This window comes from Dermacentor silvarum, chromosome 4, assembly GCF_013339745.2.
Source record: "Dermacentor silvarum isolate Dsil-2018 chromosome 4, BIME_Dsil_1.4, whole genome shotgun sequence".
In the NCBI taxonomy this organism is placed as follows: domain Eukaryota; kingdom Metazoa; phylum Arthropoda; class Arachnida; order Ixodida; family Ixodidae; genus Dermacentor; species Dermacentor silvarum.
In genome coordinates this window covers 47,512,510-47,539,351 of record NC_051157.2, presented here as the reverse complement: position 1 = coordinate 47,539,351, position 26,842 = coordinate 47,512,510, and the positions used below count along the sequence as shown (strand labels likewise).

Below are 26,842 nucleotides of genomic sequence, written 5' to 3'. Positions count from 1 at the left end.
TTGTTTCGGATTGCTGACTTTCCCCTTGAACCGAGAACCAATAAAAACTAATTCGGTTTCACTCCTAAATAAAATAATTACGTTTCAGTTACGTTTTCGTTCCGGTCAAAAATATCGTTTTGTTTCATTTTTATTTTCGTTCCGATCCGACACACTGGTTTAAACATGTTGAAACTATGCATTACTGAGTGCTGATTTCTTGATGACCATTTTGAAAGGTGTCGGGCGATCACGTGGCTCTTCCACATAGCTCCATGCATACAAAAGTATTGAATTGAATTCTGGGGTTTGCGTGCCCAGACCAGGACTTGATTATGAATAATGCCGTAGTGGGGGACCCCGGACTGATTTTGATCGTTTAATCTGCCGCAATGCACGAGACATGGGCGTTTTTGCATATCAACCCCCATCGATATGCCGCCGCCGCGGCTGGGATTTGATCCCGCGACCTCGTGCTTAGCAGCAAACACAACTATCTGGAACGGCAACACATAATAGGTCTGTCTTGTATCCATCGATTATATATATATATATATATATATATATATATATATATATAAGTTCAGAATCTGTTGACTGCGTGCATACAGCCACCTAAGAGTTAGCGGGCAACTCCTGGAGGAACTGCAGTTAAATGTTTAGTGGACCGATCTCGAAGGCAGCGTATAGTAGAGCACTGCACGGGCCGATTTTTTCAGCCCGGGCCCGGCCCGGGCCCCGATTTCACACTGGGCTGCCCGCCCGAGCCCAACCAAAAGGTTTATGGTGAGACCCGGGCCCGGCCCATGCCCGGAAATAATCTACGTTACCCGCCCGGCCCGGCCCGCCACCCCTTTACGTTAGGCCCGAGCCCGGTCCGAGCCCGACTCGAAACCAGCCCGAACCCGGCCCGAGACCGAAAAAGACCACCGAGTGGCATTAAAAAAATAAAATAAAGAAGAGAATGAAAGGAATTTATTCTTAAGGCATAAATACATGTCATATGCAATTATGAACACCATTTTAGCGGTCTAAACGCAAATACCAGCGCGCAAAGTAGTACGAATGACCCTGCCGAGCAGCATCGCCAGGGCAGTTTCCAACGGCGCGACTTTGATGCGGCCCAATCGACTTCTATCGCCACCCGCCTCGGTGGCTCAGTCCGCTAAGGCGTTGCGCTGCTGAGCACGAGATCGCGGGATCGAATCCCGGCCGCGGCGGCCGCATTTCGATGGAGGCGAAATGCAAGAACGCCCGCGTGCTTGCGTCATAGTGCACGTTAAAGAACCCCAGGTGGTCAAAATTAATCCGGAGCCCTACACTACGGCGTGCCTCATAATTAGAACTGGTTTTGGCATGTAAAACCCCAGAAATATGAAGATGACTTCTATCGCCACGCCGCCACAGTATTTTTCCACGTCGGGCGCCTCACTCCAAAGCATGCGCCGTCCCAGCCGCTTGCCCCACTAAACCGTATTCTAGTACACTACTAGCCGAAGCGCCGCCACGACCGGTCGGGAGCGCAGCGCATGGATGGAGTAAATGGAGAAAGAAAGCTTCTCGTTCCTCCGTGGTGCAGCGTAATGCGCTGCTGCTAGGCGGCCAGTTGAGAACATGCGTGCAATCATGGATGGACGCAGTGCCATATTTCAGCCGCGTGACGAATTACCTTACCAGTCATCGTTTTACCAATTCGTCTTTGAAGAATCAGCAAGTCGTGAACGCGCCTACACCACGCTGAAAGCATTAATTACATTGATTTAGGTAAGGAATACAATGGCATACTTTCGTTTGAGGCGACTTCGGTCTTTCTGGACTTTTGCATTCTGTTCCAACAGCGCAAAATACGAGGCAAGAAGAAAAGGGAAGTACACAGGGGTAGCACTGCTAGCGTCCAGCTGCGCCGGGGCAAGATGGTTTTCAGAGTCGAGACGCGTGAGGATAACTCGCTGCACGTTACATGCACACCACCAGAAGGTCCGTGTCCGGCCCGGGCCCGCATCGAAATACCCGAGCCCGGCCCGGGCCCGCATCGAAATACCCGAGCCCGGCCCGGGCCCGGGTCAAAAAGCTTATGCCGTGCCCGAGCCCGGCCCGAGCCCGTGAAAAAACTGCCCTACCCGGCCCGACCCGACCCGGCCCACGGGCTGGGCCGGGCCCGGGCTTTCGGGTAAGCCCGAGCCCGTGCAGTGCTCTAGAGTATAGATTCGTGCCCCAATCGGGGGCTTGTTTTTCAACTTTCGAGAAAATGCGTCGGTCATAAGTAGACGAAACTCAGTGCTCATCTGCAATGCTAAGAAACTACAGGTAAGAAAATCCCACCTGAAGTGGTTTCGAAGAACTCGAATCACTGCGATATATTTACGCACTCTTTTCGTATAATAACATGACATGTCACGATGTGTTACATGTTCTCCGGCGTTGTGTCTTTGTCGTACATTTCCTGCCAAGTAGTTGAGAAAAATTGTCTAGACGGCGCTCTGTTCATACTCACCTCTTGTCGGTGCTGATATGAGTTATTGTTTCACTGTCGTCCATTAGAACTTCATTTTCTAGTAACGGCTCCAACAACTTATTTGTTTTGAGCAGTTCTCTGAAACAGAAGTAAAAAAAAAAGAAACTGTCATTCATGCAATGCTGACGACGGGTCACAAACAACTCCTCAACCAACCTGGCGTGGATCAAGAGAGGTGTCGCGACGGCCCAGTAACCATCACGAAGAGCTTTCAGCGCACCGACGTACGCAGAAAAAAACCGGAGCTCCCTGTACAATCTAGGTGGGTCAAGAAAACACGGGATGTGTTTATCACCATGTGCTACGGGCAAAATGCTTGAGACAGAAAGAGAAAGAAGTAATAAGAGGAAGGCAGCGCGGTTAACCAAGCTGAGCCCGGTTGGCTACTCTGCTCTGGGAAAGGGTAAAAGGGACTGAAAGATGAGACGGTGGAGAGAGGTTCACACTTTGCACATGGACACACACACAATGAAGCGTTCATCGTTCAGTACAACATAAACGTCAATACAGTCGGGTGCATCTTAGGAAGCGCAGCAGCGCTTTTGCGGCTCTGGACATAGCAGACACGAGGCCACGGTCCCAAATACCCTTCTGTAAAAGGCCTGTCACCTAAGTTCCCTAAAGCTCTCTGAAGGGGCAAGCCTTTCATATTCGTACGTTGGACAATCACACAGGATTCCTTCGCGTTTTCAGTGTTTTGATATTCAATATCAAAGCATGAAAATGTAACGGTTGAAAATACCACCACTGCTTTAGCAATTCACTTGGTTAAGCACGTCCAGTTTTCCGACTGGTAGTGCACCCGAAGCATACTTGTTCACATGCATGCAGTCGTGGCATAAGGTGCAGTTTTACAGCACTCCTGCATTCTCGTGGGACGATATTCGACGGCTTACATGTCAATTAGTGCAAGGAAACACTAAGCTAAACACTGAGAGATTATTGCGTTCCCAACAAACATTGATATTCGCCTCCCCGATTCCTACAAACTAAATGCTCTAAGAAGCCTCTCAAAGTCAAGTTTGCAATAACTGTGTTCAGATTTGCAATGGAATTTCGCACCCGAGTAGATCACAAATAGTCAGTGAAGGCATCAGCCAGTATTTCTGCGCTGACTCGCGTGACTGTCACTGCTTGATCAGAGACGAACACCGCCTGAGACCCAAGCTAAACAACGTTTAGAGCAGTGTATCAAACTCATGGGGTCGTGGGGGTCACTTTCTGGGGGTCATGGAGGGTCCAACAATATGAACATTCTGCTCAGTGGAACAGATGAATTTGCAGTCTCGGTACCCATAGTCTTTCAACGCTGTTTTCTTCAATAGCAATATAAACATCACCCCTAAAATGTGAATTATGCAGATTGTATTAGTTTTGGCCACGTACAAGAGGGACGGCGAAACGGCAAGACAAATGGCGATCTATGCCTTCGGTCGCTACCAAAAAAAAAAAAAAAATAACAAGAAATCGAACACGGCTACTCAACCGCAGCCACTTAAGTCCCGCTGCAACTGTAGAATTGGGGTTAAGCAGATGTGGTTGGAAATGAATGACGGCGCTGCTGCTCGCACTTTTTCAAACGCAAAACTTGTTCCTTCATTGTCACCGTCATGATCCACTCTGAGTGACCCTACGTGATATAGAGCAGAAAACTAACTTAGGAGATATCCACAACGGACTTTTCTTTTACTCTTTCCCTCCCATTTTTCATTACCCCATTGCATGGTAGCCAACCGAGCTCAGTCCTGGTTAACCTCCGTGCCTTTCATATAACCTTTTTTCTATCTCTCACACATACACACACTTGCTGTTTGAACGAAGAATATGGATGAGTATATGAGCGATGTAAATAAATTTTTCGTGAAAGCCTCCTATTTGCCTGTGTGATGCTCCCCAGATACATGTTACTAAAACAGCGAACGTCACACGGCACAGACCAGCAAAACCGCTGGGCTTCGGCACTGCAAAGTTAAAGAAATGAAAATCTGGGATTTGACGTCGTGGAACTACACAGTTGGTTATGAGAGACGCTGTAGCGGAGGGCTCCAGATCACTTTTAACCACATGAGGTTATTTAATGCGCACTAAAAGCACGGAGCGTTTTCGCATTCCGCGTCCATTGAAATGCTGCCGCCGCGGCCCGGATCGAACCCGTGAGCACATGCGTCACAGCGGAATGCCACTGCAAAAGAAATGTATGTCTCCGACCGACTTCAAAGCGCTGTTTACGGCTAGTCAGTTGCGTGTTATTCACTCACTCATCGTTCTTCTCTTGGGACAAGATCCTCGGATGCAAACACTGCATCCAGCGCACTGGCCTCCAGAGAGAGTCAAGCGTCCAGTCTTTAGACAATATTCGCTCTGAGAAATGAGAGAGAAAGAAGGTAAAACGAGTCGTTCTACATGTGCACGAGAATGTGAAAATCTGGTTATAAAAGTAACTAAAGCAAGTCAGCCGGATAATACATGCAGCGTTTTTTTTTTTGTGACAGGAACACATTGAAGCGCCCGTATTTGGGTTTCTGGCTTGTTAAACCCTTTCATGTTAATGCTGATGGGTTAAACACGCGAGCTCAGTAATTTACATTTGGATAGGTGCAGAGACTTGCTGGGTGAGACAACAAAAAGAAAAACAGAAATTTAGTAACTATACGATCTGCGCGGTAAAACATGTCCTCGAGCTCGTGCTTTGACAAACGCATGGTCAAAAATAATTTTCCGCAGTAGGCACCTGCTTTCTCCTTTTATGAAAAAGAATATCGTCATCCACGTAGCCATGGCATGAAGCTACAAAGGAAGCCCATCCGAGCTCCCAAGAAAGAAACCTAGGCAGTTGAAAGGTTCGCCCCGGTATAGGCGATTCAACCCGGCACCAAAGCCCTTTGTAGAGCGACGGCCACGGAGCTGAGCTAACCAGGAGGCTAGCGGATTGCAGCGCGAGGCCGAATTATACGATAACTCAAAACACAGTGACACTGAATATGGCAAAGCTGTTGTAAAGAAACCCGCAAGGTGAAGGTCCTTGGTGCAGCACTAAGGTGTATGAAAATTTTCCTCTTAATAAAAGCATTCACGAACATGAGGATTTCCGCAAGACTATTTTGTCCCTTTTTTTCTTTGTACGTTTACCGGTGGGCCATGTCCTTTAAGGCAGCTAAGGATCATAATCATCATCACCATAATCCCTGCAGCATGAAGATCTCCCTGAAATCGCAGAGTACAACTCTGAAATTTCAACCCTTGTTATAGTCTTCTCAATTCACCTATGTTTCTGCTGCCCTGAACTGTGCTTACCTTTTTTGTTTAAGTTTTATTGCTGTGGATATTAATGTGAGTAGCATTCTTAGGACACCACAGGCGCTTTCCGGTGCCTGTCTGTCTGTCTTATGTCCGGATCTAACCGTTTGCCCCAACCCACCGACATGGGCTAATTGGTGTTCCATGATCGAATGGGCTACTGTGCTGATGGAAACATGTTTGAAGTCAACCCTCGAAACCAACTTGTATCACTGAGTATGTGCCATTTTTCAATAAACTTCTCTGACTTCAGCTTGGGTCACTGGATGTGCCGCTCTTCATAATCATAACGCATAAAACACATTACCAAATACACACCCACCATAAGATAGATTGCTAATCGCATTACGTTGCCAATCATCTCTAAAGAATAGATACGCTGCCACTAATTTTTTTTTTGTAGCGAGAACTGCAAGTATTGATGCTTTTACTTACCTTTAACGTAGCTCATTCCTACCCTAAGAGCCTCAGATTGAGTTTCGGAGATAACGTAATACTGAACGGCCGCCACGCTGTCGCCGTCTTTCTCATGTTGGTGGGCGAGAGTTGTGCACTCTTCGACGGAAGGCAGGGAGACCTGGGAGAGAAAAGTGCATTTTTCGCTTTGGACAGTTCTTTTTGTCTAAGGACGTCACAATCTGCTTTCCAACTCGTTCAGCTTAGGTCTTTAAACTCTAAAACGCAATGATGCCAGACACGAATTTGTAGCTGCTCTTTTTCGGCTATTGAAACTCGGATCAATGAAGTCGTTGCGCCAGTCCCTAGCAATGATAAAAGCACTATGACGGGACAAGCGTGTGCCTGCGCTTGTCCCGCCTCCTTTCTGCTGTCGCTGTTAGTTTGTGCGGTGCTCAAAATTAAGTTTCTTACTCGCCCACTTTTATATTCTTTTACAGCACTATATACGATTGGTTGATTGGTTGTTCTTCAGTGAAATGGCGCAACACCCTCTAGAGGATTGGCTATGAATCGGGCAGTAGGAAGGCTCAATAAAATTAAAAATTTTGAGTTAAATAAATTGAAAGGAAATGAGTAACTGAAGATAGCGAAATAAAAAGTGAAGTGATAATTATGTGAAGTGAGTAATAAGTCAATATCACAGTAAAAAAAGTATGGCAATTCTAAAAAGAAAATTTAGCATGCAATTTTTCTTGTATCGCACAGAAAATAGATGCACCAAGCTTGTGATGCATTGCTTTTCTTTTCATATTTTTTTACTGTAACTGTGATCCCTTCAAAATGCTCGCTCAATTACATTGTAACTAACAAACAGCCCAACGTTTGTTTTTAACTTCACTCGACCGCTTACTGAGTTGCAATCTAACATTTAATCTGTCCTGCTCAAAAACAAAAAACGAAAAAAAAAAAGAGCCCTTCAATTCTGCATCCCTTTTATTCTGCCCCTTCGGTCAAGTCAGCGCACAAGGGTAGTCGTCGTCACTGTGTGCGCTTGAAAGTTCGGAAACTTGTTGTCCGAAAATCTTTAAAGCCTTAAAAAATCCCGCAACATCCCCAAATGTCAAATATTAGCATGTCGTAAATCTTGCATTGATTGCTCTTTAATGCGACGCATACCAGCTGTGCAGTGTTCGATTAAAAAAAAGGAGCACGAAAAGAAGGGATGGGGAAAGTAACTTGGGCACGAGCAAAACAAAAAGCAGACTGGCCAAACGTATGTAGCCAGTATGCATTCATACTTCTTTAAAATGAACGAAAGAAAAACACTAATTCTTTCGAAACTATGTAAAATGTGCTAAGAAAAAAAAATGAAGCACTGAAGAGTCTGCCTTATCTATAACTTGCGAAATATGCAAAATGACATTGCGGGTCTCAGAACAAGAGAAGCAGCTAGAATCACCTTCTCGTGAAGAGCGTTTCTCTCGGCCATGGAACACCCGCAGCCGGCGAGGATTTCGAGCCTTTCCACCTGCGCCTCGTCGCAGAGACCCAGCAGGTCCATGGCCAATTCCCTGCAACGATCCCCACCCCGACGCCCCGGAACAACCTTACCATCAAGCGGGCGGTGAGAGACCGCAAAACTTTCCGCTTTTATACGCCCACGCATGCGAGCCACATGAACTCGCGCATGCTTTTTCTTTTCTGAAAGAGCAAAAAGTGGCGCGAAAAAACAGGAAACCCTACGATGGAGAATCAATGCGCGAAAGAAGCCTGCGCGTCTGTACGCGGTGGCATGGAGTCTTAGACTCTGATGAAAATTTCATAGCAAGTATATCTATATGCACAGACACGCGCACTCGTGTTTCCATGGAAAATGGACTTTCTGCCATCTCCTCGATGTCCGAGTGCTGCTCTTACGGAGATTGCACAGGGTTTTCTCAGCCGTTTGGACGCGCCCTGTTTACTCAGATCCTCATAGTCACCGCTCTGGGGGGGGGGGGGGGGGGGGGGGGGGGGGGGGGTGCTGTTCACGCGAGCGTCTCGCCGCGGTAGTGGACATAAATCAAGACCCTTCACTGACCGCGGTACATCGCTTATCTAAGTGGCACCTGTAAGATAGCGTTATTTGTTCTCTCATGAAGCCCCGGTATGTCTGTTTTACACGATCTATTGTGGAAGTGGAAGTACTCACACCAACTCCTTACAAGGCCTGCCCGAATGCTCCTCCTCAAGGAAGGTAAATGGAAGGAGCATACAGAGTGCTCCTACAAGTGCGGTTGTTCACAGATGAAGCCGTCGCACAGGGGATAGCGAGCGCACTGAATGCAGCGAGTCTTCGCTGCACACAGAGCCCGGTTTACGTAGGCGGTTTTCGCTATAGCGTAAACGTGCGTAAGTCAGCACAGGTGAATTTTCGCGAATGGTTGTTGGTTATGGTAAAACATCTTTATTTAAATTTTAAATCTGCGTAATACACAGCAATCTTGAAGCAATAAGTGCAACCAGTAAGTGTACGATGCGCTCTTTAAAGTGAAACCCAACTAGAGCAAAGTCGGATAAGCGTCTTGCGGCATGTATAGAACGAAGAAGCCTACGAACGTTATCAGCGTACTATACTACATGGGACTGCACGTTAAGTGGGCTGATTTAACATTAGGTTAAATCGGCCCTAACTGCGTCTGCAACTACTTAGGCAAGCTTAACGAGAAACCTCAGTTCGCCTATAGACGAACACGTATTTGGTCTGGTCTGCAAATGAATCACGTCATCCAGCTACTCCACAGCCGAAGCACTTGGCGCGCCTCGCCCTTATCAATGCAGGCTAAAGAAAACATTCTCAGCTTCAATGAATGGCGAACACTTTTTTTTTTTTGCTACAATCCAGACTCCAAGGGAAAAAGCGCTATTTACCTTCTTTCATTCTGTACTAAAACCAATTTTTCGTGTATTGTTTTATCGCAATGTTTCTTTATTGTATTCCCATTTAACAGCGTCTGTACAAAATTGAGACTTCAGAGCTGGCAGCAAAATAGTTTCACGAAAGTTGAATGCCGAGGTGAGATGCCTGTTTGAGTGTGTTTCAAGACGAGCTCGTGTACAATAACAAATGAAAAACAGTCGTTACACACGGGCAAGGGCTTGTAAAAACTATATGATGAACACATACCATGCAGTTGCTTGTAAGCGGGTTTACTGATATTAAACATTAAAAAAAATACTTGAGAGCCGAAAGCCATTACATTTAAATATAGATAAGGCATCTCACTGGGGATTGCTTCAGTGAGTCTGGAGTTCTGAACGAAAGCTTCTGTAGTTGTGAAGGCGCTATCGACCGATGGTGTTTTCTAGCGAAGAGCGTGGGTTTAGTTCCGGTTGACTGCGCGAAAAACATGTAGCGCGTAACATAACCATGTTTTTGTGCACTTTCTGCTTCAAGGAAGCAGCGAGTTAAACAACTGTAGCTCTACAAGAAAGGCAACGAAGAAGACCAGCGATTCATGCGTTTTCCACTGGGAATAGTCGAGAGATATGTGGAATATCGCCCACTTGAAAGAACGCAAGCGCAGGATTCCTCGATCAGATATTTCATGCATGATAGCTTTCGCGGTATGCCGTTGCGCGTATCGTGACGGCAAATGCAAAGAAGAAAGCGACGCTGAACTTATGAAAGCCATTGCTTACTCGTACGTCTGACATGTGAAAACAACCTTTTGAAGTATATCGACGGCGCGCCATCATAAAAAAATGATCAAACATAGCGCTTTCCCACATGATAAAAAGAAATAAAAAAACAAGAAAAGAAGGAATTGATCCACGGTCTTTTTAGTCCAATGGCAGTTTTCTGGGGAAGACATTCTGTTAAGTAAAAATTCTGAAATGTGTTTGTATGAGAGGCGAAGTTTAGCGGCTTATCTTCCTCTATTCAACATTGAACTTTGTTGTTCCCACAGTATATCTTCATTCTTCGACAGCTGCATCATCAGCCTGCCTATTTCAAGGAGTTTTACGGAATTTCTTTGAAGGCGCATATAATTTAGCGAATTGCTCGCTTCCAGAAGCCGGTTGCCCCTGACAGCTTCTTATAGATATGATCATGTATCAACGCAATATAGCGCCCTATCAGACGATGTTATATGCACAGCGCTCTCATACTTGATGCCGAATGGAAAGCAGCCTTCAGCTGGGAATTTACGAATGGTTGCGAGAATTGAATGACTAATGCTTAAAAATCCCAAAGAAGAACAAACAAGACGAATCGCACTCGAAGACTAAGACTGCAAATTTGTACTAAGAATTCTGGCAAACCAATGTTCTCAGTATATTTCAATTTTCTGCGGCAAGCATTTCTTCGTATGTACGTGCGAAAGTGTGAGAGTAAATTCCGATTCCTAACAGTGGTAGCTTAAGGCGTTCAAGAGATGTATATAAGACATTCTAGCTGTAATATCTTAAAAATTGATATGTCTTGGAATATCTAATATAATTTAAAATGTAATATATTGTAAAATCTAACATAATGTAATATCTTAAATCTGGAATAATAAATAAAGTTGTCGCAGTTTCACCTGAAAGGCGAAGCATCAATTGCGATAGCAAATTTGTAGAGAGCTATACGGAGTAATGATATTAGCTTTATCAGCTGTATAAACTTGGACATGCAGCAGCACCGGCAACACGCAGAACTGTTGTCGACGCCGTCGGCGTTTTGCCCGCGTTCGCTCAAAATGCGTGCGGCGTTGGTGACTGTTGCCGGAGCCTCTGATATAAATAGGCACTTGGTGCCGCAGCTAAACGTCGCCTCCCTTCCCTCCCCCTCCCCCCCCCCCCCACGGCCTCTCGCGCGTCGGAAGAAGGCGCGTTTGCTCTACATATATGGTGATTGTAAAGGAGGAAAGAGACGCCTACTTCTGCAGCCCTTAAGGGAGCACGGCGCAGAACGCGCGTTTGTTCTCCGCCGTGCGTTCACTCCCCGTGAAAGCGCGCGCCCCTCGCGCCCTTTCACTCGCACATACAGCGTTCGGCGCACGGCGACGATTTCTTCTCCATTGACGTCATACGGAACCTCACGGCGACGGCGACGCCGACGGCAGAAATCTGCTTTTGAGTGTCCATATAATTGCTATCGCAATAAAATGAACACTATTAACAATTCCTTATGCGCGCTCAATGCTACACTATGTCATGGTTGTTGGAAAAAGTGTTGAGCTTTCTGACAGTTCCGCGTCCTTGCTTCCAATTCTGCACAAGTTCAAACATACTTTTGACGTTCTGACTGTAGCGTTGTTTATCCGAAATTCTTGAAAGATATCGGCATCCGGCAGCACGCCAAAGCCCACAATCAAATCGCTGCGCGCCACCCTTGCTATGACAATTGCTAAACTGAGGTTGCCATCGTCCATTGCATCGCATCTACACCTGCGCGCCCATCAAAATAGTCAAATTAAGAATATATATATATATATACATATATATATATATATAAGAAGGCAGGGATGTTAAAAGCAGCCAAGAGTTCGGTTGGCTACCCTACGCTGTGGGAAGGAAGAAGGGGAATAGAAAGGAGAGAGCGAGGGGGGTTAGAGAGACGTGTACGGACAGCACTACAGCGTCAAAGGCACTCGCACAAGCCACACGTTCTCAGAGAGCACAAAAGTGCCTTCACTGCCTTCTGAGCCGTTTATCGAAGGGGACGGTGTTCTAGTATTGTCTGTTCACTCAGAAGACGATCACCTAGTTTCCTCAAGGCGTTGGGCATAGATTGGCTTTGTGCTTCTGATTGAGGACAGTGGCACAATAGGTGGTTAATGTTCTCCTCCCAGCCGCACACTTAGCATGAATGAGTGTCAGCCATTCCAATTAGTGCTGAATAAGCTCTTGTGAAGGCAACTCCCAACCACAACCGACACAGAATAGACACGTCGAGTCGGTGCAGTCTGACCTGAGGTCCGAATAGCAGCGAAGAGTTTATTCTGTGCCGTCTGGTGCTCCTTGTATGTGCGGTATTCCACTCAGCTAACGAGAGTGCGTGCTAGAATTCGAAGCTGTCTCGCAGCGTCTGTCCTGGAGAGGAATGGGGACGCAGCAGCCTTTCTTGGTTTGACGTCCGAGCAGCCTTATCTGCGTCACTATTTCTAATGATACTGAAATGGCCTGGTATCCATTGAGAGATATCATGGCATTTTTCTCTCAAGTGATGGATAAATTCCACGATTTCACACGTCAGTTGATCATGAGTTCCATTTCGGAGAAATAACTACAAACATTGTAAGGCCGGCCTTGAATCGCGGAAGACTGCCCATTTTCCATGACTGTTTATTGGGCACACAAAGCCAACCACCTGTGGTGCAACCATTGGGTTATTCTCCTTGTGGGTATAACTACGGCGCCACCGAAACTAGTTTATATAGTTAAGCCATCAGTATAGACGTGTGTGCAGTCGTATTTATCGTAAAAGAGGCGTAAACTAAGTTGCTCGTCTGCAGATGACGAGAAGTCCGGCTTTTTCTGAAGTCCTGGGATTGTGAGATTTACTGGAGTACGGTTCACACACCATTGAGGAATCGAAGGTCTTAACGGTGCGTACCCTGACGTAAGAGAGGCACGGTGCGCGAAGACAGCTGCACTAAATGTCGTGTGGGGCCTCTCTATTGGGAGGAGACTTGCGAGGTGGTGGGTAGTTAAATTATGGGGCTTTACGGGCCAAAACCAGTTCTGAATATGAGGCACGGAAGTGGTGGGTAGGGGTCCGGGCGAAGTGTCCTATGTGCACACGCATTGTTTCAATGGTAATGTGCGTTCTGATAGTGTAATTTTGAGCGAATGCAAAACTTCAGTCGCGGACGCGCTCCGCGGTAGACCAACGCATATCCTGAGGGCTTGGGCCAAGATATTACATAGGGCACGGTAGGTTATACCGTTCGGTCCTGGCAATAATGCACGCTTGGACAAGAAAAGCGCAGCTTCGAGTTCACTCATTGAGAAAGGACTGTCCATGCGGGTGTCGCGTGAAATAATACATGAGTTTGCAAAATAACGCACGGCTACGAAGGACGCCGTAATGAGGGGCTCCGTAATAACTTCGACCAACTTAGGTGTTTAGGAGAATGTGGGAATGAAAGGCAGAGCGTTTAACTAGACTGTCCATTTTGCTACCCGACTCGAGAGAAAGTGGAGGATAAAATAAAAGAGAGAGAAGACGAGTGTGCACTGAACCATGCCTAGCATTAGTCTGTCGTGTTGAGTATTGCAGAAGTATTGCAGAAGAGCTTTAACGCGAACCGCACCTAAACCTAAGTAAACGGGAGTTTTGGCATTCCACAACCAATCGGAACGTGGCCGCCGCGGTCACATTCCCGTAATGTTGATGCGCGTTCTTTTGTCCTCGTTTTTTCGCGTCGTAATGCTTTTACCAGTATGTCTGAGCTCACGCAAAAGCTCTGCGGGAATCGAACCATGGACCTGGTGCTTAGCCGCGGAACGCGACAACGACTGGGCTATCGAGGCAGGTGAGCCAACAGAAGATTTAGGATAAAGGCAGAGTGCGCAAGTTTCTTTTTTTAACTTCCAACCTTGACAACCAGGAGAAGCGCACGTGCGTTCGCTCACCAGTTTCCGGTGAGGGAGCACCTCCAGGCAAGCCATGAGCAGAGTGACGCTGCCTTCGCCGGCTCCTCGCAGCCCGAATGCAGAATGACGCTGAGCGCCAGTTCGAGTTCGTTGCCGCGCATGAGGGCCCGCAGGGCACCCTGGGCAACAGTCAAGGGAAAGTTACAACCGAGGGTTGTCGAACAGGAAGTTGATGAAATCCTTAATAGAAAATGTCACTGACCAAAATAAGGAAAGAGAAAAGAAGATTGTGCATGTGCCGACGACAGCAAGCTAAGTAATCAGCTCGTCAACGGGAAAGACCCTTTGCCCCGGTCAAAGTATTCGCGGGAGTGATTTACAAGATTTCCTTGGCAGATTGCGAATCTGTCTAAATCAGAGATACGGGAAACTTGTAGAGGTGACTGAAACACCATAAGGACAACGTTGCTAAGAGCCACGCATCATCAAATGCCATCGCAGAGCACGCTCAAAACACGCGCCACGCAATAAACTGGGAGGAGGCAAATGCGATTCTCACGGTACATATCCCGAAACATATCAGCAAAACCACGTCTTGAATCACAGGTTATCCAAACCACTGATAGCACGCAACAGGACGCAAGAAAATCTGGTAAACGGGTATTTCTCAACCATGGGGTGAGTGCTCAAGCATATGCGGTATATAAACGAATCTTGCAGTGACCGGCCGACGCATTGTGAACGAGGGTACCTGTACAGATACCGTAACGTCGTTTCCTATTGTTTGTTTACACTGGTGTGTTACTTTTTTATTAACAATGACCAGACGGTGTTCTGTCGAACTCTTGATTACAGATGAGTGTAAAAGTAGCGGCTGGACTGTTTAGGTATTTAGTGTTAAATGGGGTCCAACTAGAGAGTTGAAGCAGTACACTCCCTGGTACTCCTTTTCACTTTTGAAAAATATAAATTTACTTTAAGAAATGTACAAATTAAAAGGAATCAAGTAGTCATAAAAATGTCATGTTAGCATGCACAAGCACTAACACATATACCAGAGGGGAAGTAAGAAACGTAACAAACGTGAACAACTGCAAAAATCGTCCTTGGTATTTTGAGCAGATGCCCGTACTTTAACTGCACTGCAAGGTATCCTTTCAATGCCACTAACTGGCCCTAGTTCAAGTGTCGTCCCACGTGACAATGAATGTGCGGAGCAATAAGCTTGTAGCGTAGCTGTTGCCTCGAATGATTGTTCATTTTAGGTGAACTATAGGGAAGGCCAGCAACTAATTAAGCCGCCACCTCCTTTACAACAGTATATTGCTCAATTATTTATAAAATAACGAGTGATGAAATAAAAGCATTAGAACAATAAGGCGACTTAGCTGACATAAATGGACATATTTTTTGCATAAAAACGAGAACAACAAAGAAATAAAACAAAAATAATAGGAGAGCGAGTTTTATAGTTCATGCAAGTTAAGCCTCCAAATATGCTAACGAGAGTTTAAATTTGTCAGCATTTTTCCTGTGATTTGTTGGTACGCCCACTTGTCTAAAGTCACGGTGAGGACCTATAACAGCACGGACAGAGCAGCCGAGTTTGACAAGACGGTGACGTTTAGTCACTCTCCCTTCGCTCTGTTACTCATTCACTATGATGCGGGAAAGTATCGAAGCGCGTGTACATGACGTACTGCATTGATTTAGAAAAAAACGAACGGAAACGAACTGCCAATTGTGCCCAGAAAGTGGCTGCATTTTGGCTTATTGGAACGTGGAAAGAACTTAAAAAGAGGGGGAAGACATCCGACCAACCTGAAAATCCTTAAAGTAGTTGTTTTAACAGAGTGGCAATACATTTTTGAGGTCCACGACCTAAGTTCTCCTGGAGTGAGGAAGAGAGAAGACAGCACTCGTTGCAGCTGACAGCGACTTTTCTAGGTCAGCTTAGAGAAAATATAATGCGAAAGGGGAGGCTGTGGTTCCTGTCACGCTTGCCTTTAGAATTTGTCTGTCTTCTAGATGTCTCGCTTACGTAGCTCTTCCCACCATGGCACGCACTTTTGCGCATTTTAATGGCTTAACAGAAAGCCGCGAGTGAAGAGGTTCGAAATAGCGAGTCAATATTAATACATACCCGGACGTCATTGACTGCCAAGTGACAACAAGCCGCAAGAGTAGGTGTTCCTTCCAAGAGGTACTTTTCCGAAATATCTTGAGTGCAATCTTGTACAAGCCTGCCAACGGAAGTGCCAGGCATTGTAAAACGACCTCGCATATCTCTGCCTGTTGTGGGATCAGTTATGTGGTACAACAAGGTTAACAGAAATGACCATGACAAAAATCCTGAAGTTTTTAACAGGTCCTCGAATGTTTTAGATCAAATTACAGGTGAGTATCTCCACGACTGCGAAGCGAACACGGGGCTTATGCATTGTTGGTAATTTACCGGGGGTACCTGTACTTAATCACATGTAGCCTGCTTTCGCGATTCATGACATATGGAATCTTCGCTCATAAATCCAAATGGGACGTTCAAGCGAGATAAATCCTGATTTTGAAGTTCTGTTGGCAATCCAGGAAAAACGCGTCAGTGTGACGCCATCTTTGACTCAGAAAATGATGCTTTGCACATGGTGTGCTTCCGACGAGAGTGCACACTCTAAGAAACTCGCGCATAAAGTTCAGGCGCATAAATTGGAGTAGCCATCACTGCAATACTCACTGTTTTATAAGGGGCGAGAAGGTTCACCTGGCAAGCTTGTTCAGTGCGAAAACTTGCCAATATAAAGACAATGTTTTGTGTTACAATCCATTTATGTTTTCTTTAAACGAGTCTACAAATCTCACCCGGGGTAGCAAATGCTGGAAGTTTGGATGTTCTTACAACGCATACAAGTATTTATAACGGCAGTTTTGATGTATTTCTACAGGCAAAAAAAATTCAGGCTATGGGAAGTCAAGTTCAAACTACAAAATAATCCGGCTCTTCATCGAAAGATGCGGGTTGTGCTCAGATTTTCGAGGCCGCGTTCGAGACCATGCTCGAAAGTGAGCAGATGACTCCTCGACGCAGGAGGACACGTGACCTGGGGAACACGTGCATTCGTACGATCGGGCTCTTGAATGCGTGACGTCAGCTGGGCGATGAGCTTACTTTTCAGAATCGCTGGCTTCTTGCGACTGGCCATCTGCAGACGTATCACCTGGGCTGCTGCTCTCAGAGCACTGTGTCTGTCTCGTGGCCAGAGCTAGAACGTAGGCGTTCTGGGCCTGTCCCCTGGTCCTGAGAAATACTGTGAGATCTGCTACTTTACCTAGCGCTAGCATCAAGCCTACGGCTTCTGACCGATCTTCGCTCACAAGGAGATCGCACCTCCTGCAGGTTTTCAAAAGAAAAAGAAACGGTCAATACGGAAGCAGAGATCAACAGAACACACCGATTACAGTTGCAAAACTAAGTCATGGAGCACTCCTTACGGCAAAATATTTGCATCTCTATATGCTCAATGCACTCGTATCTGAGAGGTTATTTGTTTAGCGCGGTTGAAAAGGATCACTTTAAAAAATACAGGCAAATTGTGTGGCTACACGCAGCTGGCAAGATTACCTCTTCGCTAGGTGGCGCCAATACTGGTAAGATACTCCCGGGGCTAAGGCAAGGGCCTCGTTCCACTGTAACGAAAAATGGGAAATTTTCCTTTTTTTTCTTTTTTTTGTCGAAAGGAAAGAAATCACTGGAACAAGTTCCCAGTGTAGAAACCGCATTCAGGTTACACAGGACAATGCCGGGTTAGATTAGAATGAAGAATATTAGATTTAAAAATGATGGCGCGTATCCATTTCTTTCATTGTGGCCGTAACATTTTGTACACTTATATATGTTTGAACTATTTATGCGATCATCCATCCAGATGGTAGTACCAGGGTCCTTCATTCTTTGAGACAGTAAGTATTACCAAAGTATTGAATTTCAGGAGGTTTGATAAGGTGCTCCATTAAAATAAATTGCGACGTTGCGTGAATCAAGTAATATAGGGAAAAGGTATAAGGAATCTCAACTTGCCGCTCCTAGTTCGGTGAGGATCTCGCAGTACTTGCGCAGGTTTCCCGTGGACAGGTAGAGCTGCGCCGCCTGTTGAAGGGACTGCTCCCGGCTCGGACCACCGACACCCGTGCCACCGAACCGCGTCGCGGTGACGAGCTCCAATTCACGGGCCTTCGACTGCGTGCATGGTTAAGTCATGTAATTGTTGGGGAGCGCCGAGACTAACGACTGTCGTCACGGCGCAGGTTACAAAATATTGCATCAGCGTACGAGGCACGTGATCAAGGTTTAACTGCAGCGCTACGCATTGTATTGCGATAGCAATTATATGGACACTCCAAGCGCATTTTTGTCGTCGCCGTCAGGTTCCGCATAACGTACAACGACCACAAAATTGTCGCCGCACGCTGTGCGCGCGAGTGAAAGCGTGCGAGGGTGAGGCGGCAACCGCAGCTTAATCTCGCGCACGCGAGAGGGGAAGGCGGCCGGAAGCGCGCGGTCTTCGTTCGCGCGCGAGCCATGGGGTGGAGGCAATGGAGACGGGGGGGGGGGGGGGGGGGGTAATGTGCGTCTTGCTCCCGCGGCTGCTGCTCACGGAGCTGCCGCGCGGCCGCCGTATCTTGCGAGCGATCTGTTATGCGGACAAAGTGCATTCGCCGAGTGCCGGTATATAGCTTCGTATGCGCTGTGCTTTCGACGTTTAGTTGGCGTTGAAGCGAGAGACAGCGCGAAGGTCAATTTGCTCGCTGCCGCTGGCGCGCTTTCTCACTCCATCGTTTTGACGAGTTTCCGCGGTCATCGAGCGAGATGTGTTCATATTTACCTGTGCGCGCGTGACATCGTGCTTGTTTATTTAGTTAGCAAATATTTACAACTTTATACGGCCGATAAAACTACCATCCTTACTTCGAATAGCTGTCTACTGATTTGCTATCGAAATCGATGCTTCGCCTTTCGGGCGAAACTGCGTGGTTGCGAATTACGCTTTGTTGCGCTGAACGCTTTCAGAGCCTTCTTTAGATAAAACAAGAACTTTGAGTTGTCACATAGTGCACGTAGGCCCAGAACTCGGATTCAAAGCGGGAAGCCAGTGGAAGCTCGGAAAGTTCGTGTTTCTGTGGTACTATATGATACGCAGTAAAAGACACTTGACGCAAAGAGGACACAGAAAGAAGAGACACGATGCACTGGCGGCACTTCCAACTTATTTAGGGTATACACCCACGAAAAAATAGACAAACAGACGCATGCGCAGACACGATGTGTCTGTTTTGAGACAATTCTTGAGACAACTCTTGAGACAATTAGTGGTCCAATAAGCGTTTGTCTGATTGTTATAAAAGAAGCAATGCATCACTTATACAGCTAAGTTTTTTTTTTTTGCTTTCTTACATATAAGCTTCCTTCTTCGATTAACTCAAGTGCGATCTGATGATACACAGTGCCACCGTTAGCCTACACTGCTGAGGTCCTGGAAAGGTATAGGCAAGTAAGTTCTGTAGTAATAAGCAGCGTTGAATAAGTAGATTGGAGAGAGGGAGAGGAGGAGAGAGAGAGAAAGGATGCATTGAAAGGTAAGGAGGTTACCCAGAGTAAATTCCGGTGAGCTACCCTGCACGGGAAAAGGGTTAGGGGAATAAAAACTGAAAGAACGGATGGGGAGAGAGGGAGAGTAACAGACGACCACAAGCAATGTAACAGGTGTACACTATAGAACGGTAGCGGGTAGCGCTCTTAAAGTCTATCATGAAGGCCTGTAGGCCGCGGGAGATTGAGTAGCGCGAATAAAGCCTTCTGTGCGACGTTTATTGGGGAACACTGGCCTACAACATTTTGTTCTGATAGGGGCCTTCCTTGGTCCAGCACTCTGCACAACACTTGCCTCTCGGCACTATGGCGCTGGCAGACACAGATAATGTGTGTGAGCGTCTCGTAACCGCTGCATGTGTCGCACTTGGGGCTATTGGCCATTACAATATGGGAGACATGAGAGTTTGCAAATGCGACGCATAGCCAAAAACGCTAACACATGGCGTGTCCGCGGCGAATGTATCTGTATATACGGAGACAATGAACATAAAAGACCCATGGTGAGAACGTTCCAGTCCTACAGGGGCAGCGTACATACATTCACTGGCCATCGATCGCAACCCAACCGCCGCGTCAGATTGCGAGAGCAGACTCAAAACACATTAACCGCTTTCTTGTGCAAATTAGGTGGCTTCATCGGCGTGGCGTGACCATGCCCGCTGATATTACAGTGCCTCGGACGCCATTGAATGATTATGTCATGCCTCTTGTAAGAGCTACGACGATTAGTCAGTCGAATATTTAGACTACTTCATCGGGTTCATGGCTCATTACGCTTTGTATGTATTGAAGGGCTGCCTTGGAATCGCGGGAAACTGCCCATTGGGCGTTGGATTCCCGATTAATTAAATCAAGTGCATCACTGAGGGCAGCGAGCTCTGCACCCATAGAGGTGCTCAGGAAATATTTTCCACTTCATTTCTTCGGTTTTTTGCAGGGAGGATTATTGCAGCAACAAAGCTGTTTTGTATTAAATTATGGGGTCTTACGGGCCGAAACCACGATACGATTATGAGGCACGCCATAGTCGAGGACTCCGGATTAATTTTGACCACCTGGGGTTCTCAAGGTACTTCACACGCTTTCCGGGACCTGTTGGTTTGTATCTAACCGTTTTTCTGCTTACCTGGCCACTGGGTAGTCCATGGTCGAATGGCTGTGCTAAGGTAACAGTGTTCGAAACCAACCATCGGAACAACTTGGGTCTTTGAGTATGTGGCAATGCGTACGGTCAAAAAAAAAAAAAAAAGGTTTACGGACCACGGGATCTCAGAAAACGTCCAATTTCCGAGCAGCCTCAAAACGCAGCCTAGTATTCGCATTGACAGCTTCTACCAGTATGCGTGAACAACATTGTGACGTTCGGTTTTACTGACTACTATTGCAGGCTGCCCGGAAATTGGACGTTTTCCGAGATCCCGTGGTCCGTAAACTTTTTGGGTTGACTGTACTTATGAGCCGCTCTTCAACGAACCTCTTTCGCGCCGAGATGGCTCACTGTAGATACGTGACTGGGTAGGTGCCGCAGTTCGAGGAAACTATATGACGCCGACTCGCAGCGCTGGGTGTGTGCCACTCGGTCTTTGCTGGTTTTCAATTGATGCCAACTTTGGCCACTGGGTATGCGCCGGTTGCCGCATGCGGCCTTTCTCAGCCTTCGCACGCACCGGCGCGCCATGCATTTCGGAGGCCACGTGCAGGCTTCGCTGCAACAGCGCCACGTTGGGCCGAGTGTTCTAAGGGAAGCGCGAAATAAGAGTCCCGCTGTAGTACAAGCCTCATACTTACCTGGTTTCGACGGTGGCAATACTTTTTGTCCCTATTGATTCAATGCTAACACATTACCGTCGACAAACATATCGCGAGATGGATTCCACTGCTTTTCTTCTTTTTTCAAGTGTGTTGCTTTCTTTCAGAAGAATACCTTACGTGTTTTATCGATGTGCATAGTATTTGATTACGTTGCTGTGTTTATTGCTGTCAAGTGAAGAAAAATGGGGGCCAGTGAAGCTGCTTATTCTGCAGCTTCTACCTCGCCTTCCTAATCACAAGTTGTACTGTACACGTTTGAGAAATAACATAAACGTCAGAGAAATCATATGCATTTTCTTTGTGCCCTAGCTCTGCTTGCGAGTGTATATACCAACTTTTCTTTAATAACGTCATGTAACGTCACGTAGCGGACACGGCCGGGGCTTCGCAGTGGGTGAAAAGCAGCACACAACTGTTTGTAAATAGCTCGCACGGCGGCTCCCATCTGTCTGGGCGACACGCCATAAGCCTGTGCAACGTCCAGGTGCAATGATTCTGTTGCTCGTGAAGAGTACTTGCGATTGCAAGATGGAAAGTGCCATCAGATATGCTGGCACAGTGCTGCTTAATCGAGAAGTGGCGGACAAAAACGGCATGATTCAAAGCGCATTTCACAACAGTGCTTTATTTAGCCGACTTTGCTGTCAAACTAGTTAGCATTAACAGAGTTCACGAAATTATGAATTTAAAGTGGCTGAGACATTAAACGCTCCGCACGCCCTTTTTGTGAACGAAATGGTATCACAGAAAAAAACTACGGGAAAACGAAAGTTGTTGTAAAGAGTTCCAGAACATAGTTTTGATTTTTAGAAACCAAGTTTGCATTTTGACTTCGGGGTATATCGGGCAGCGCATTTGCTCGGGTGATGCGTCATTGCGTCTTTAGAAATGACGAGTGTGGCTGAGGCACTTCGGCACTACTGCATGACCGTATAGTACGGACGCGAAAAGTCAGGGTTACAGTGTTTACGTTTTATGTATTGCTGAGCTCTAATGTGTCAAAACAACCATATGCGTATTGGGCGTACAGCCTCTACGCGATAACGCTCTGCCGTCGGTCATGCTGAGTTCAGTGATTTGCAAAATTAGAACATAGTATAGAATTTCTATTGAATTCGTTGCTCCCCGCTTTCGCATTCTGCGTGGTGATTAATAATCATCAACTGTGCACGCAGTGCCCCAAAAGATAAAATTCAACATTGCTTCTTGAACGCAGAGAAATTGTTTTTACATTGGTAGGCGCAGGACGCACTGCACAACACGATCGATCGACAGCAGGGTTCAGCAGCTATGCAGATTAAAGTGAAAGTAACGTTCACTTTAATTCCGGCAGCCTTTTACCCGAGTGATAGGCTTACTGCAAGTCATATGAGAAACGCAGCAGTTGGTATGAACAGCATACATGAGATGGTTCAGTGTTCGGAAATAAGAGATAGCGGCAGCTGTGCCCCCTTAGCTGAAAAAAATAAATAAAAAGTTGGCGCTACGTATTTTTTATTCACCAGTTTACCGCGGGCACATCTGGACAGATTGAAATGCATCATATTATCATCATATAACTGCATCAGAACAACCACTGCCCGCGTAGAGAGAGGATAAACGGGATGGGAAAGGCAGGGAGGTTAACCAGACAAGATTCTGGTTTGCTACCCTGCACTGGGGGAAGGATAAGGGGAAATGAAAGACGGAAAGAACAGCGGAGAGACGTTCTAACAACCAGGTATGCCAAAAACAAAGCAGCTGCTCTGCGCGCAGTGCAATAAGGGTCCGTGATCGAGGAGGAAACAAAACGCATAATGGGGAACCGGTGATACTCACCGCTTTCATCTTGACGAGATGGCTGCGGTGTAGCAGCAGTGAGTCCTTGTACGATTGGGACACTTGGGCGTCCTCTCCTTTCGCGACTATGCTCAATAGATCCCAGAGGTTGCCGACTCCCGGTGGATCCTGCAAGCGGAGGAAGAGATGCTCCCATCCGGCCTATAACTTTGTATCGACGAAAGTGTGCAGCGCCGTGAAGTCTTACTCTGGCGCCAGTGAACGAGAATTTTATACATTGAAGCACAAAAGTAACTGGAACGCCAATCCATTTCTCCACAATGTTTGGGAATTGATATCTCGAAACTGGTGTCATCCTGAGAATTCGTTCCAAGTGAATCCACCTTTCGAATTCCACGGCTAGGATTTGTAAATTGCAATATGGTTAAAAACTTAATTCTTACTTAATTCTTAATTCACTAATAAGGTTAAAAGCTTAATTAGTGAATTTTTGTTAATTAGTCGAATATGCATTTCATTTTTTTTGTGCAAGTAATGTCCGCCTCTTCGAGTAGACCAGCTCATGAACTAGAATTATGCAATAGGCCACAGGCAACCTTTCAAAAAGTTTGAAAGTGTTCACTGAAACGTACGGGCATCTCTCGAACGTAGTGCCACACTCGCCGGCGCCAAAATTTTCTACAATGCTGCACGCATATTGCGAGGCCGAGTGCCCGACATACCGCGGTCTTATATTTCGTCTCGCTGGGTCTATATACTCACGCAAAAGAAGGTGGACCAAGCCCTGAGCGCGGCTTCACCTCGGGAAGACATGTGGGCGTTCTTCAGCTGCCTGGCTGCCGAGCCGCACAGCATCTCCTTGCCTCTCCCAAGGGGCTGCTCTCCTGACGGCAACCGGAAAATGGCAGAGCAGCAGAGGAAGAGGAGAGGTTGGTAGGAAAACAACGCTGACTTGCTTTGAGAGCACGACGCTTGTTTTCCTTCTTAGCTTTCGTCAACTGACAAGCTGATACGAACATTCAAGAAAAACTGATATCCTGCACTGAAGCATGTGTACGATATTTGCAATGTAGCCACAATTCGCGAAGAGAGCGACAAACCAGACTTGCGAATACACCTGTGGTTGGCCTGTAAGTCATTGTCAGTGTTCGACCTGTTACTAACAATATATGTAGGGTACATCTATTCAGCATTATTTCACTCATTCAACACTCTCAACCCCCTACTGGGGTCATTGTATTCTATATGACTAGTTTTGATCCAATGAGCTACGTCCTATATCTCTAATAATTTCTTTCTCCCTATATTAGGACCATATGTTGTGGGAAGGTCAGCCACGAAGATCAGCATTTCCAATAACATCAACTATATTAGAAAAATCGATAGTTACAGAAGACACGAGTGCAAGTAAATAGCGGGAGCCGTGCGGAATCGCGCATCATGTAGGACAGCAACACGACCAACAAAGCGAGAAATGCGAAAAATCCAAGAAAACGTTCACATAAGCAACTAGAGTTATCGAACTGCAATTTACTAGTTAGCTTTTCTTAGTCCTCCGACCTCATAGCGAGTCGTACAGCTTCGCTAACTTTTTCATGTTACTGCCGTGCTTTGCACATCAGATGGCTCAGCGTGGAAAGCGTTTACCGATTTAAACGGGACTGTGGTTGCTCGCGAGTGTCCAAAAAGAGCCACAACACATTCTGTTGCAGTATGAATCACACACACATACCTTGTGCAGCCACGACGCTGTTCAAGTCCCAGCCGCACAGGATGCGAAGGAACATGACAGAGGCCAGGGGCAGCATGGACCAAACACGGACCGTCGAGTCTCTCGACGAAGAGGCCACCACGAACGGCCTCCGTGGGTGACTAGCTAGCGCTGTGGAAAAAAAAAAAGATTGCCGTACGATAATCACTCGTAGCGTTTACATGAACGCGACAGCAGCGCATCGCGTCGGCCAAATCATTTCTTCGATGCGATGCATTACCGTTATGTATTGCACAATCAGTGTCCCGGCCTGGTGACTGCGTTTGGCATTGACCGAAACGAAGACCAAAGCAAAAGCCCTCGTAAAAGATATAAGCGTTGTGTTTTGTTTTATAAGACCATATAAATAGGTGTCTAGTAAACATTTCAATAAATACCATATCATCCGTCCCTCCATCTCCGTGTAGTGCCGTGAAGCCTAAGGCTCTTGCCAGCCAATCAGCAACGAGAGCGTGTTTCAGGGAAGGGAGGAGGTATTTTCCTATTGTGCGCCAATGAGAGAGAGAGAGAGAGAGAGAGAGAGGAGTCATAAGGGAAAGGCAGAGAGGTTAACCAGGCTGAGCCCGGTAGGCTACCCTGCGCTGGGGAAGGGGAGGAAGGGGATTGAAAGAGGAGAAGGAAGAGAGAAGTTCACACTTAGCACTGGTACGCACACAATCAAGCGTTCATCGCTGAGTCAGCCACAAGTGGTCATATAGGCTGGTGCATTTCAAGAAACGCAGTAGCACTTTGTCGCTTTGTACATAGCAGACGCATGAGGCCACGGCCCCCAGATCTCTTCTGTGAAGGGCCTGGCATCTAAGTGCCCTAAAGCTATCCGAAGGGCAATCCTCTCATGTTCGTATGTTGCGATTCATCTGCGATTCATCTTCTTAGTGTTTACTAGGGTATGTACTCACGTAAAAACTGGCATGATGAGTGCGCGTAAACGGAGTTAAACCTATATCACGTACCGTAAATGTCGGCGCCATGGTCTAACAGCAGACATAGGCAGACGCCGTCGCGCGTGTCCCACAGCCGGATGGTGGCGTCCCAGCTGCCAGAAAGCAGCAGGTGGCTCAGCTCGGTACTCCAAAGCACGCTGCGCGTCAGGTCTTGATGGCCGCGCAGCACACGAACGGCGGACTCGCACGTGTAGTTCCACACGTGAATGGTGCTGCATTCAGAACAGTGCGGTCACAAATTTCGCGGTGCTACCCCATCCCACGCGGTGCAACATGCCAATGCTCCGTGAAAAAAGCTTTGCTATGTTAGGGAAGGCTGAGTGGAAAGGCAACATTTCCTGGAACTTGTTCAAGCACCCGGCTCCTGCGTCTGCGGCGGATAATCATCGTCTGCTACGACTGGCGTGGTAGTGGGGATAGTAAGCACAAGATCCTCAAGAAGGCCAAACTCGAACCTAGTGTTCCAGCAGACTATACCAGTTGGATAACGGAAAACAAATAACCAAACTAATTTGTGACAGTACCTGGATCACACAGGAATGCATGCGTTTCTTTGATTTACCTTTTTGTGCATCTTAAATTTATGCTTTTTAAAGGTAACAGCGCTGAACCGGACGAGGACTTAGGCAAAGGCAGTTGTGAGTCAGCGCCAGCGTCGTGTTCTTCTTTGCCGAAGACCTTGTCCGTTTAGCGATGTTACTTTTCAAAACATGAATTACCACCAACTCGCCCAAGTTTCCGTTCTAGTACAGTTAAATGTATGCCTTGTGGCAAATTCCCCGAAAAAAAGAAATAAGTTTAAAGTCAGCGCCTATCTGACAGTTAAGTTTCTCGCGGGGACTTTCTTACAGACTACGTAAAGAACCTGTAGCCGTTTATATGCGAGTACCCAGAATTAGAACACCAAGTAGCGCAAGTGCAACGCTCAACATTGCTATCGCCGCCAGTGCTTCACCCTTCAGACGGAATTGCAAAATGATTTACATGGAAGGTAATTCGTTCATGTTATTATATTTTATTTAAACATTTTATTGTTTGTGTTTATCTATACTTCCTAAATGCGTGTTTATAAGAGTTATATAACACGCGATACGCTGATCCTCGTTGCTTTTCTTAAATATTTGAACGGTTATTAC

At 46.5% G+C, this 26,842-nt stretch overlaps 1 protein-coding gene across 1 annotated transcript in view; it reads right to left on the bottom strand.

Moving 5' to 3' along the window:
* The window catches only part of LOC119449961 (WD repeat-containing protein 17-like), a 58,234-nt gene that overhangs the window by 6,911 nt on the left and 24,481 nt on the right, over positions 1-26,842 (bottom strand). The window contains exons 11-24 of the mRNA XM_037713279.2: positions 25,716-25,918; positions 24,724-24,873; positions 23,754-23,875; positions 23,031-23,159; positions 17,829-17,987; positions 17,373-17,437; positions 16,920-17,141; positions 15,900-15,999; positions 13,796-13,935; positions 7,650-7,761; positions 6,227-6,368; positions 4,753-4,855; positions 2,651-2,752; positions 2,474-2,572 (exon numbers count right to left, since the gene is read on the bottom strand). Of these exons, the coding sequence (XP_037569207.1) occupies positions 2,474-2,572; positions 2,651-2,752; positions 4,753-4,855; positions 6,227-6,368; positions 7,650-7,761; positions 13,796-13,935; positions 15,900-15,999; positions 16,920-17,141; positions 17,373-17,437; positions 17,829-17,987; positions 23,031-23,159; positions 23,754-23,875; positions 24,724-24,873; positions 25,716-25,918 (1,848 nt within the window). The remainder of the gene's footprint in view (positions 1-2,473; positions 2,573-2,650; positions 2,753-4,752; positions 4,856-6,226; positions 6,369-7,649; positions 7,762-13,795; positions 13,936-15,899; positions 16,000-16,919; positions 17,142-17,372; positions 17,438-17,828; positions 17,988-23,030; positions 23,160-23,753; positions 23,876-24,723; positions 24,874-25,715; positions 25,919-26,842) is intronic.